The sequence below is a fragment of the Mesoplodon densirostris genome, chromosome 1 (assembly GCF_025265405.1).
Source record: "Mesoplodon densirostris isolate mMesDen1 chromosome 1, mMesDen1 primary haplotype, whole genome shotgun sequence".
Lineage (NCBI taxonomy): Eukaryota > Metazoa > Chordata > Mammalia > Artiodactyla > Ziphiidae > Mesoplodon > Mesoplodon densirostris.
The window spans coordinates 226,910,968-226,924,907 of NC_082661.1; the positions used below are offsets into that span (position 1 = coordinate 226,910,968).

General features: G+C 35.5%; 1 protein-coding gene across 1 annotated transcript in view; it reads left to right on the forward strand.

The window, feature by feature from the left end:
- Positions 1–13,940, forward strand: part of USP38 (ubiquitin specific peptidase 38) — a 34,322-nt gene that overhangs the window by 14,381 nt on the left and 6,001 nt on the right. The window contains exons 5-9 of the mRNA XM_060115739.1: positions 1,128–1,286; positions 3,134–3,327; positions 5,876–5,969; positions 8,856–8,962; positions 10,376–11,735. Coding sequence (XP_059971722.1) covers positions 1,128–1,286; positions 3,134–3,327; positions 5,876–5,969; positions 8,856–8,962; positions 10,376–11,735 — 1,914 coding nt within the window. The remainder of the gene's footprint in view (positions 1–1,127; positions 1,287–3,133; positions 3,328–5,875; positions 5,970–8,855; positions 8,963–10,375; positions 11,736–13,940) is intronic.

Sequence of the window (13,940 nt, forward strand, 5' to 3'; positions counted from 1 at the left end):
TTGTTGTGCTTATTATCAGTATTAATAGTTTTCTACATATTTATGAGCAATGAGCATTTTAGATTTCGCTTTCATTTTTAACCCCAATTCTTTAAAAATACGAGAAATTTCTAATTCACTTTAGTTTTAGAACTGTCTCTTCTTTTTGGAGGTGGGGCATGTGGATTGTTAACAAGGATAACCATGCTTACATAACACACCATCCCTAAAATAGAGGTAGTCCCTTATGTTAAAGAGAGGTACTGCTGTAGCCTGAGCTGTAATTTTATTTTTATTTATTTATTTATAAATTTATTTATTTATTTTTTTTTATGTCTGTGTTGGGTCTTTGCGCGCAGGCTTTCTCTAGTGCGGCGAGTGGGGGCTGCTCCTCGTTGCGGTGCACAGGCTTCTCATTGCGGTGGCTTCTCTTGTTGCAGAGCACAGGCTCTAGGCACGCGGGCTTCAGTAGTTGTGGCTCATGGGCTCTAGAGAGCAGGCTCAGTAGTTGTGGCACACAGGCTTAGTTGCTCTGCAGCATGTGGGATCTTCCTGGACCAGGGCTTGAACCTGTGTCCCCTGCATTGGCAGGAGGATTCTTATCCACTGCACCACCGGGGAAGTCTGATCTGTAATTTTAGTTACATGCATAAATTATCTTGAAGGTTTTTTGAAGTAGACTTTAACGTGCACACTCCTGTATAATTCTTTCAAGTGAAAAATCTAAAATTCACACTAGATGGAGCTCCTAAGCTAATTCTGGGTTTATCTTTTAAAACTTTCTCCCTACTGAACAATCTGGTAAAAATAATAGCCCTAACATTTTTCAACTTAAGCCATTTTTTAGAATGGCGGCAGTGACTAAGGCTCCTATTTTGTACCTTAATTTGTTTGTACCTTAGTTTTAGATGGAGTATAAGAATGAGGAGAGGGGTCTTATATGGAATTACAATTATATGTGATTTAAACCTAGATTTACCTTGATATTCAAGAAATGTTTAGCTTCATAACTTTTTTAGAAAAAGGCAGTGACTAAACATACAGAAAAGCATTTGCTGATCGTGTAACATTTGCATTCCATTTGTAGGCTAGAGGATTTGTTGACAATTTGTATAAATAGAGGAATGTTTGTCTTCTTTTCTGTTCAGATTGTTCCTCATGTAGTCAATTTGGTTCACTCCTTCAAAAGTGATGGTCTGCCTTCCAGTACAACCTTCCTAGTGCAATTAACAGAACTGATACACTGTATGATGTATCATTATTCTGGATTTCCAGATCTCTACGAACCTATCCTGGAAGCAATAAAGGTATGATAATAGTTGCACCAGTATTTGCGGAGCTGCAGCCCACGATGTGATAGATGAATGCGGTGAAACATTCCTATAAGCAGCTATTCATTTTACTATTTTATGGAAATATACCTTTTATATGTAATAAAATATGCAATTGGAATCAAGGTTCATTAATTTTTAGGGAGTAATCTCTTATTTACTATAACTAATCTAAATTAATAACCATATTTCTTCAGTTCTACAATGCCAACAATGATAAGGTGTCCCTGTAAATTTGTAATACCTTTGGGGGAGATTTGATTTAAAAAATGCTACATTAAGTTAATACATACATCAGAGTTGCATCCCAATATCAGAAATGTTAAAATATGTAAGATACGTCTTAGTATCAAGGAAAGACAGTTTAATAAAATATTTGACTTATGTTTCTTCTGTTTTTTATTTCATTTTGCTATGGATTGTTCATGAATGTCCATATTTCATAGAATCTTTACTTGAATTATTTGTGAACTTACTGGTTTTCAACTTTGTATAGATAACTGGATCTAAAAAGCATTGATTCTGTTTGTCTTGAAAAATGGGTCACAGTAAGCACACTTTCCCCTTAGTAGATTTATTGCGTGATCAGGGTAGAGCAAAAGAATTGAAGAACTTGCCTCAGCTAGGTGTATTCAGAAGTTATTAGAAATCATTTCTATTAACAGTGTTCCTTTTTGAGATATGAAATAAAATATAAGGTCTCATTATCTTTACTTTTTATGTATCTGAAGTGAATTCAGAGCATGCTCTTTTTACTGTAGAGTTAGCTAAATCACACTGAGCCCAGAACACAAGACTGTTCAGCAATTATTGTGTACTACTGGTATGACAGTTTGACACTTAAGAAGTAAATGTCTTTATGTATAAAAGGGTTTTTTTGTTTTCTTTTTTTACTTTTTTTTTTAACTTTAGAATTTTATTTTTTTACACAGCAAGTTCTTATTAGTTATCCATTTCATACATATTAGTGTATACATGTCAATCCCAATCTCCCAGTTCATCCCACCACCACCACCCCCTGCCACTTTCCCCTCTTGGTGTCCATACGTTTGTTCTCTACATCTGTGTCTCTATTTCTGCCCTGCAAACTGGTTTTTGTCATGGATTTGATAGTAATGTTAATCTCTTTCTGCAGTGTCGCTGTGTCCATAGATGAAAGCTATTGCTGTTGTTAAATGTCATTCTTCACTGCTGAATGTTGAAAATTCTGATAACTGAAATAGGCTCAGAATAATCTATATGGTTAAACATGAGATTGAGTTTTATTTCTTAAAGTCAGAGGTCATTGTGCTTAGCTGCTTGCATTTTTCATTCCCTGATTACTTTGAGCTTTTATTTCTAAGGGTTAATACTGGGTAAATATTAGTATTGAATGAAAAGGAGATATTATTTTCACTACAAAATTTGAAAGCAAATTGTTTGTTAAGCTTATTCAATTGTGTACTAATTTAAGTCCTCATTCTACTGCCTTTGAATAGCACTGCAATATACTCTCTGATGTCAGAGGTTTATTTTGAAAACATTTTGCTGGCAAATAGGAAACATAAATAGTTCAAATGTGACTTGAATTCCTGGTTCTTGAGTATTCCTCAGCTTGATAAACTCTACCTTAGGAGATACTTATTCATTTTAGGAGACAATTATTTTTGCCATGTAGTGTAATTTGATTTTTTGATGACTGCTCAAGTATTATCAGTGATTTCCAAACTAAGTGGGAGAAAACAAAGGTTAAATGTCAGTGGAAGAATCTTCTTTATGGTGTTAACTTAATAACAAAAAATAGTTTATATGTTTACACTACTTTTCCTCTTTATGATCTACAGGATTTTCCTAAGCCCAGTGAAGAGAAGATTAAACTGATTCTCAGTCAAAGTGCCTGGACTTCTCAATCCAATTCTTTGGCATCTTGCTTGTCTAGACTTTCTGGAAAATCTGAAACTGGGAAAACTGGTCTTATTAATCTAGGGAATACATGTTATATGAACAGTGTTATACAAGCATTGTTTATGGCCACAGAGTAAGTTTAAATTTGAGCTTTTTGTTTGTTTGTTTTCATTTTAACTGTAGAAATTGATGCATGTTGATGAAATGTAAATGGTGGGGATTATCTTCACATTATTTCCTAAATATGGCAGAAATATTCATATTTTCATATAATTACCTTATTCAGAAATGAATTGCTTTTACTGCTCAGGAACTTTTAAAATGTTAATTTATATAAATTCTACTTCATGTTTATATTATATATTGCATTTAGAGTCTTTTGAATTACTCCGAGTTGATATTTATTAATGTAACAGAGGGATTGATTGAGCTTATTTCAGAATTTAAGGGTCCTCAAGTACTAATTTGTTATTATCCTGTTTTTTTTAACCTGTATATCTTTTAAGGTGGTCATGTTTTTTTCTGCTTATAGATATTTTGCTGTTTTATCAGATCAATAACTCCTTTGTTGCTGTTAAGGAAATTCAAGCTCTGCTTCCCACCCCAAGTTGATAGATACTGAACAACTGTATAAACAGACATGTTTCTTTGCCGTCTTACAGATTTACTTTCAAATTCATTTTCTTTTGCAGCCAAGCAAATAGGAAATCAGAGGTTGTTAGCTATGTGAATACAATCTGTAAAGGTACAAAATAACGATAAACTTTTCCTGAAGGCCAAAGCATGGTTGAATTTTTCTCTTCTGTACCAATAGAGTATTCATGGGACTTGACCAAAGATGTTTACAAATTGAGTTCTAAGCCTGTGTGAGTTTTTATGCCTACCTAGAGGAATCATAAACTGAAAGATAAAGAGTTCAGCTTTATTTTCTTTCCTGGCCTCAGAATATACTGTCAACACTAAGGTGTTTTTCACTTGGTCTAGTGTTTTCTTTTGTCTTTCGGTTTGTTTGTATTAGGGATTTTTTTGTTTGTTTTTTAAGAAAATGTATATACTCTTAGACACAAGTGATACTAGGCATAAAGCTAAAGTAATCCATGTATCACCACCAGAGGTCACCTAATCCAGCTGCCTCATTTTACACATGATAGATAAAGCAGAGGACCAAAGCAGTTATAACTGGCAACCACAATTCAAAGAGCACATCTTACTGTACAGTGGCCAATACTATCTCAGAATAAGCAGACAGGATATTTTATTTCTTTGGTAATATGTAAATTCCTTGTGGTTTTAAAAAAATAAATCTAGAAGTACATAAAATAAAAATTAGACATTCCCATCCCCAAGGGTAATTTGTTAACAGTTTTGCTTGTATTGTTCCAAACCTATTTTTTGTACAGAGATAAGATTTATCTAGTACAAGAACAAATGAATTTTTTTAAATATGTTTATAAAGGATCCTGTTTATATATTCTTTTCCAGCCACTTGTTTTTTTTCTTTTAATGATTTGTGTTGGAAAGAGTCCCACGTTAGTGCAAATGACAGAACTGTGTCATTCTGAGTAAATAGGTGTACCATGATTTATTTAATCATATTCCTACTGTTGAATATTAGATTGTTTTGCTTATAATTAATATCTTTCTGCCCATATGCAGTTATAGAGGATATTCTTTGAATAGGGTGTGCCAAATTGCTTCCAGAAAGGCTATAGCATTTGAACTTGCATACTACTACATGATTGTACCTATGACCCCATGGCTTTAGCAGTACTTGATATAATCAGTCTTTAAAAATGTTTCCAATCTGGAGGAAAATGTGTATTGCTGACCATTACAGAGTTTTTCCCTCTCTAGTTTTCTTTGTTCATTTGTGTTTCTTTTTTGAATAACCTATTCTTTCCATTGTGCACCTTTCTGTTGGGTCCTTTTCTTTTTCATACTGATTTATATATACTATGGGTGATAATCCTTTGTTTCATGCTTTCTTCCAGTCAGTATGATTCAAATTTGTGGAGTGTTTTGTTTGCAATTTTTTTTATTTTATGTAGTCAAATCTGCTATTTATCATTTATAGTGTCTGAATTTTAGGAAGCCTTCCCCTCTAAACTCCTTCCCCACCTGTTTTGTTCTTTTAAATACTTCAGTAGTTTTGTATTTTACATTTAGCTCATTACTCCTCTGTGGCATCTGTGATGATGTGAAATCTTAATCTAATTCCATTTTTTTCCAAATGGATACCCATTTGTTCCTATACTGTTTTTTGTATAGCTTCTTTTCCCATCTGGCACTAGTACCACACTCTTTAAATCACTCTAACTTCATAGTAGTTTTGATTACGGCATATTTTTTTATTTCATGCAGATGTGAAAGAATTCAAAAGTTGTTTACTTAAGTTATTAGTTAATAGCTTAATCTATTTCTATTTGCTAATCCAGAAGATAGGAATAATATGTGACTGCACGTGGCCATTGCCAGGCCACGTAGTAAGAGTTCAATTACCGTCATTCTCTTCCTTCTTCACTACATTGTAGGCAGTGACTTTGCCAGGTAAAGGGCCTTCAGGTAAGTGAAATTTTACTTTGAGGATAATAAGTTCTTGAACTTACTTCCCTTTAGCTTTTAAAAAAATGCATCATGTGTATACATGTATACAAAAATCATTATATTTTATTATCTTTCAGTTTCAGGAGACAAGTATTATCTTTAAATCTAAATGGGTGCAATTCATTAATGAAAAAATTACAGCATCTTTTTGCCTTTTTGGCTCATACACAGGTGAGTGTGTGTGTAGTGTGTATATGTTAATTGCATTGAAAATCTTTAAACTTCACATTATACCAAATTTGGTGAACCTTTTTAACGGATGAAATAATATATATCCTCCTAGCACAGCAAATCCGCATAGAAATCTAAAAAGATACTGCCTAAAATCAGGATATGCTCTTAAGTTTTTTTTTTTTTTTTGCGGTACACGGGCCTCTCACTCTTGTGGCCTCTCCCGTTGCGGAGCACAGGCTCCGGATGCGCAGGCTCAGCAGCCATGGCTTACGGGCCCAGCTGCTCCGCGGCATGTGGGATCTTCCCGGACTGGGGCACGAACCCATGTCCCCTGCATCGGCAGGCGGACTCTCAACCACTGCGCCACCAGGGAAGCCCATGCTCTAAGTTTTTATTTCTCCCTTCTGCTTTACATTCTTGTAGATGAATATTTTACTGACTCATTATGCTGATTATTATAGATCTGATTTTTTATCCAAAAATTAAGCTCCTTCATGAAGAAATCGTTAAAAATGAATCTTTAATATTAAGTTTATATATACTAATCAGTAGATCTTCACAGTAATGAACAATTAAAAATGAACAATTAAAATAATTTTGTGGCATCTTGGCTTCTTTTTTATCCCATTTCTAACATATGTACCCTTTAATTATGACTAAACTTCTAAGCTCTAGAACTTAATGGATAAACTGTTTACCTATTAAGTTCTAGAGCTTAAAATTTTGTGATGATCATTTATGTCCACAGATTAATCCAAGGAAATGAGCTTATGCTAATGGAAAGAATATCACATAGTAAACAGACATTTATTGAGAGACACAATGTGCAGTCTGATAAGCATTCAAAAAGGAATCCTTATGCTCGAGGAACTTTTACTTTAAGGTTTGAGTAATACATATGAATAATATATATCATTTATAAATAATACATATTATTTTCTGGTTATACTCTGATTGTCTTAGTTTCACAGAGGTCTAAAGGAGTAGGTAGTTACAGCCAGAAGAGAAGATAGATTCAGAATCGGTGGAATTGAGTTGATAGGAATGGTTTGTTTCATGTATACAAGCTGAGAAATATCTCAAGTATAACTTCTTAAATAGAAAGAATCAAGACAAGATTGACATATGTGATGATTAGTGATGGCCTATGAGATACTCAAAGGATCATTTATACTATTCTCTATCTGGGGGAAATATATTCATAAATTAAATTTAACATCTCAACACCAAGGGAGATGAAATCTACCCCCTGCAACTCCCAAACATTGTTTTCTAGTAAATGGATTTATGCACTTGCTTTATCACTAGTCTGTATTTACTGTATACTGTATAGAATCGGCCCTTGAACATCATAGGTCTGAACTGCAGGGGTCCACTTACACATGGATTTTTTTCAGTAAATATGTACTATAGTACTACATAATCCATGGTGGTTTGAGTCAGCAGATGTGGAACCACAGATACGTGAACAGGTACACAGTATATCTTTACAGTATAACTTTTCAGTATACTGTAAAGTTTTTGACTAAGCAGAGGATCGGCACCCCAACCCCTATGTTGTGCAGTGGTCAGCTATAATATATGTATGTGTGTATCTCTACGTATACATGTAGATATAAATACATTATATATACTATATTAACTTATTAAGTCAGAGCTATTGGCAAAAAATTTTAGGAGGCTTCCAAACTCCCAACAAAAGACGAAAGGAATTAACAAGAGAACCTAATTAAAGTTCTGTCATAGTTGAGACCCTATCTGATAGCAGCCTGACAAGACTGTTTTAGGTAGATTTTCCCTATATAATTTAAAAGGCTTTTCTTCTTATAATTAATAAAATTAACATTATTGAGCATTTAAATTTGTCTAGCTCCTGTGCTAAGTGGTTTACATACATTATCTCTTAATCCTCAAAATCTATGAGGTAATAAGGTAGCATACCCATTTTACAGGTGAAGAAATGGGGCTTACATTACTTGCTTTCATGGTCATGCAAACAAACAGCAAGATTGGAATGTAAACCAAATGATTCTGGAACCCATGTTCAACCAGTCCACCAAATTCCTTTCCTTCAATGCCATAAACACTCCTATTTTGATAAAAAATTTCCTTAACTGAGAACTCTGTCATATACCACAAATAAATTATAAATTTTCAAGTTATAATCACAACTCTTCAGATGCCTTTTTCAGTTCTTTTTTTTTGTCATGGCAAAATCTAGGATTTCAACCTAGCTTGCTCTAAAGTCCACTAGCAGCCACTTCACTAAACTGCCTCTGTACTAAAAAAAAAGAAAGCAACCAGTGAAAAGTCCCTAACCAGTGTGTTCATATTCTGTACACTTATGACATGTGTACCCAGTCAAGGAAATTTTCACCTAAAATAAGTACACATGGCTCTGTAGAGTATGCCCCTTATTACTTTAGCCAGGATATATATTCACTAACATTTTTTTCAGATTTAATTTTTTTTTTAATTGTGGACTCGAGCACATAGAGGGTAATGCCAAGAGCATTATATTAATTTAGAGAGACTTGGGTTCTGATATAATCCCCTCTGCCATTAATTTAGCTGTATGACCTTGGGCAAGTCACATAGTTTCTCTAGATCTTAATTTTCATCTGCAGAATAAGAAGTTATAACTGAAGGTTACCTAAATTTATTTCTAACTAATTTTATGTGCCCCCATGTTTGGCACTTTGTGGTAAAGGTTAAGCCAGTATAATTTTAGTAATCTTTATTAAGCATCATATATTAAGATTTCAGTTATTTGGCTCAAATAACTTTCAGTTATATATTAAGTTATATATGTAACTTTCAGCATCATATATTAAGATTTCAGTTATTTGTGAGAATCACTCCCTTGTGTTTCTCTATCAAAAGAGAGAAGCATATGCACCTCGGATATTCTTTGAGGCTTCCAGACCTCCATGGTTTACCCCCAGATCACAACAAGACTGTTCTGAATACCTCAGGTTTCTACTAGACAGGTAAAAAGTATTTCTAAAGCTATGATTTGAATTATGTTCTTTCATAACATTATTTCTACAAAACATTGTTTTTACCTTTAAAGACATATTTTGACTGTTAATCCCTAAAATACCTTGCATTTATTGTATTTTTTAAAGTGTTCTTTTGTTTTCAATTTGGTTTCTTTTTTAAATTTTCTTACTTTAGACCAGCTGTTCTCAAAGTGTGGTACAAGGACCCCTAGGGGTTCCCAAAACACTTTCAGGGCTCTTCCCGTTTCGAACTGCATATCTGTGTATATGTAGTTGAGGCCAGATTTTCTTCATATACTTCATCCAGAACAACATATCACGATAGATTGAATGCAGGGCAGATATGAGGATCCAGCCTGTCTTCTATTAAGCCAGATACTTGAAGTATTGGCAAAATGTAAAACAGCGCCATTCTTCTAAGTTTTTTGGGGTTTAGAAAATAAAACTTTTTAATTTTAAAAATGTTATTTATATTAACATGTAATGAGTTTATTATTGTTTTTAAATGCATTATTTGATTCTCAAATTTTGAATACAGTAAATATTAATAGGTATAACCACATAAATGAAAGCTCTTGGGTTCCTCAATTTTTTTAAGAGTATAAAGGCATCCTGAGACAAAAAAATTTAATAACTGCTCTTTAAACCAGTTCATAATTCAGTGGGTTTGGTAAATTGTATTGTCTTCTTTTTTTTTTTTTTTTTTTTTTTTTTTTTCTTTTTGCGGTATGTGGGCCTCTCACTGTTGTGGCCTCTCCCGTTGCGGAGCACAGGCTCCGGATGCGCAGGCCCAGCAGCCATGGCTCACGGGCCCAGCCGCTCCGCGGCATATGGGATCCTCCCAGACCGGGGCACGAACCCGTATCCCCTGCATCGGCAGGCGGACTCTTAACCACTGCGCCACCAGGGAGGCCCTGTATTGTCTTCTTACCACTTAGTTAATAAAACCTATTATCTTCCTGTATTTCCCTGTCTTTGCCTCCCTTCTGTTATGTGAATGACTAGTAAAGTTAGTTGAACTCAACCTTCCTTCCATTCACCAAGGATGTGTTGAGTGGTTTCTTTGTGCCAGGCTTTCTGTGAGGTGTCAGGCAAACAAAGATGTATAAGACAGTTAGTGGACATATATAATTAACTACAATAAGTGCTATAAAATAGCAGTATGAAGAAAGTGTAATGAGAATATAGGGTAGGAACAGTTCCTAACTTCTCTTCTGATCTACCTTCTCAAACTGTTCAATATTCCTCTTGATTAAAGGAGGAGAAACTTGATTTTTTTTTAGTTAAGCATTATATTTGATAAGAATAATTTGGCTATTTATATAGGCAACCAATATTTTAAAGTAGAAATGACATTTAAATTTAAGCAAAGTAGCTATATAATGATATACTCTTCTACAGGCTCCATGAAGAAGAAAAGATCTTGAAAGTTCAGTCCTCACACAAGCTTTCTGAAAGTCTGGGGTGCAGTGAAACTTCTTTACAAGAAGTAGCCAATAAGGCAGCTGTACCAACAGAGACCCCTTGCACAAGTGATAGTGAGAAGACATTAATCGAAAAAATGTTTGGAGGAAAACTACAAACTCACATATGTTGTTTGAACTGCAGGAGTACCTCACAAAAAGTGGAAGCCTTTACAGATCTTTCACTTGCCTTTTGTCCTTCCTCTTCTATGGAAAACTTGTCTTTTCAAGATCCGGCATCATCACCCAGTACACAAGATGGTGGTCTAATGCAGGCCAGTGTACCTGGTCCTTCAAAAGAACCAGGAGTCTGTAATCCATCAACAGCTGCCTTTGCCAGTTACTCAGCTGTGAATGAAAGAATGGTGGACAGTCCTGATGAGTTGCGCTGTACTGAAGACACTTCTGTCCCTAATGACTCTAGCAAGATGCTTGTTAATAAAGATGTACCTCAGAAACCAGGAGGTGAAACCACATCTTCAGTAACTGACTTACTAAATTATTTTTTGGCTCCAGAGATTCTTACTGGTGACAACCAATATTATTGTGAAAGCTGTGCCTCTCTGCAGAATGCCGAGAAAACTATGCAAATCACAGAGGAACCTGAATACCTTATTCTTACTCTCCTAAGATTTTCATATGATCAGAAGTATCACGTGAGAAGAAAAATCCTAGACAATGTGTCACTGCCACTGGTTTTGGAGTTGCCAGTTAAAAGAACTACTTCTTTCTCTTCGTTGTCAGAAAGTTGGTCTCTAGATGTTGACTTCACTGATATTAGTGAGAATCTAGCTAAAAAATTAAAGCCTTCTGGGACTGAAGAAGCTTTCTCCCCAAAATTGGTGCCCTATATATTGAGTTCTGTTGTCGTTCACTCTGGTGTATCCTCTGAAAGCGGGCATTACTATTCTTATGCCAGAAACATCACAGGTACAGAGTCCTCATACCAGATGTGCCACCAGCCCGAAACTCTGGCCTTAGCCTCCTCCCAGAGTCATTTACTAGGGAGAGATAGTCCCAGTGCAGTTATTGAACAGGATTTGGAAAATAAGGAAATGTCAAAAGAATGGTTTTTATTTAATGACAGCAGAGTGACGTTTACTTCATTTCAGTCAGTCCAGAAAATTACAAGTAGGTTTCCCAAGGACACAGCTTATGTGCTATTGTATAAAAAACAGAACAGCACTAATGGTTTAAGTGGGAATAATTCAACCACTGGACTCTGGGTAAATGGAGACCCACCTCTACAGAAAGAACTAATGGATGCTATAACAAAAGACAATAAACTATATTTACAGGTAAGTTGGAAATATAAGCTTCATCATTTGTGGAAAATATTTAAACAATTGACAGGTGGTTAAAGGAGTGCCTTAATTTTGAAATCCAACTTCTGCATTTTTAAGGAATTTACAAAGTGGTGATTTTGAAATTTGAATCTGGGTTTATATGAAATGGGTTCAACCTATATAGCTAAATTTTCTTTCTAATGTTGCAAATTAGTTATGAAAAGTCACAAGTAGATGCAGTATAGAAGCCCTTGTTTGTTTTTTTTGGTTTTTTTTAACATCTTTATTGCAGTATAATTGCTTTACAATGGTTTGTTAGTCTCTGCTTTATAACAAATTGAATCAGTTATACATATGTTCCCATATCTCTTCCCTCTTGTGTCTCCCTCCCTCCCACCCTCCCTATCCCATCCCTCCAGGTGGTCTCAAAGCACCGAGCTGATCTCCCTGTGCTATGTGGCTGCTTCCCACTAGCTATGTATTTTACGTTTGGTAGTGTATATATGTCCATGCCACTCTCTCACTTTGTCACAGCTTACCCTTCCCCCTCCCCATATCCTCAAGTCCATTCTCTAGTAGGTCTGTGTCTTTATTCCCATCTTGCCCCTAGGTTCTTCATGACCTTTTTTTTTCTTAGATTCCATATATATCTGTTAGCATACAGTATTTGTTTTTCTCTTTCTTTTTTTTTTTTTTTTTTTGCGGTACGCGGGCCTCTCACTGTTGTGGCCTCTCCCGTTGCGGAGCACAGGCTCCGGATGCGCAGGCTCAGCGGCCATGGCTCACGGGCACAGCCGCTCCGAGGCATGTGGGATCTTCCCGGACCGGGGCACGAACCCGTGTCCCCCGCACCGGCAGGCGGACTGTTTTTCTCTTTCTGACTTACTTCACTCTGTATGACAGACTCTAGGTCCATCCACCTCACTACCAATAACTCAATTTTGTTTCTTTTTATGGCTGAGTAATTTCCATTGTATATATGTGCCACATCTTCTTTATCCATTCATCTGTTGATGGACACTTAGGTTGGTTCCATGTCCTGGCTATTGTAAATAGTGCTGCAATGAACATTTTGGTATGTGACTCTTTTTGAATTATGGTTTTCTCAGGGTATAGCCCAGTAGTGGGATTGCTGGGTAGTATGGTAGTTCTATTTATAGTTTTTTAAGGAACCTCCATACTGTTCTCCATAGTGGCTGTATCAATTTACATTCCCACCAACAGTGCAAGAGGGTTCCCTTTTCTCCACACCCTCTCCAGCATTTATTGTTTCTAGATTTTTTGATGATGGCCATTCTGATGGGTGTGAGATGATATCTCATTGTAGTTTTGATTTGCATTTCTCTAATGAGTAAAGATGTTGAGCATTCCTTCATGTGTTTGTTGGCAATCTGTATATCTTCTTTGGAGAAATGTCTATTTAGGTCTTCTGCCCATTTTTGGATTGGGTTGTTTGTTTTTTTGATATTGAGCTGCATGAGCTGCTTGTAAATTTTGGAGGTTAATCTTTTGTCAGTTGCTTTATTTGCAAATATTTTCTCTCATTCTGAGAGTTGTCTTTTGGTCTTGTTTATGGTTTCCTTTGCTGTGCAAAAGCTTTTAAGTTTCATTAGGTCCCATTTGTTTATTTTTGTTTTTATTTCCATTTCTCTAGGAGGTGGGTCAAAAAGGAACTTGCTGTGATTTATGTCATAGTGTTCTGCCTATGTTTTCCTCTAAGAGTTTGATAGTGTCTGGCTTTACATTTAGGACTTCATCCACTTTGAGTTTATTTTTGTGTATGGTGTTAGGGAGTGTTCTAATTTCATACTTTTACATTTAGCTGTCCAGTTTTCCCAGCACCACTTATTGAAGAGGCTGTCTTTTCTCCACTGTATATTCTCGCCTCCTTTATCAAAGATAAGGTGACTATATGTGCATGGGTTTATCTCTGGGCTTTCTATCCTGTTCCATTGATCTATATTTCTGTTTTTGTGCCAGTACCACACTGTCTTGATTACAGTAGATTTGTAGTATAGTCTGAAGTCAGGGAGCCTGATTCCTCCAGCTCCATTTTTCGTTCTCAAGATTGCTGTGGCTATTCGGGGTCTTTTGTGTTTCCATACAAATTGTGAAATTTTTTGTTCTAGTTCTGTGAAAAATGCCAGTGGTAGTTTGATAGGGATTGCATTAAATCTGTAGATTGCTTTGGGTAGTGGAGTCATTTTCACAATGTTG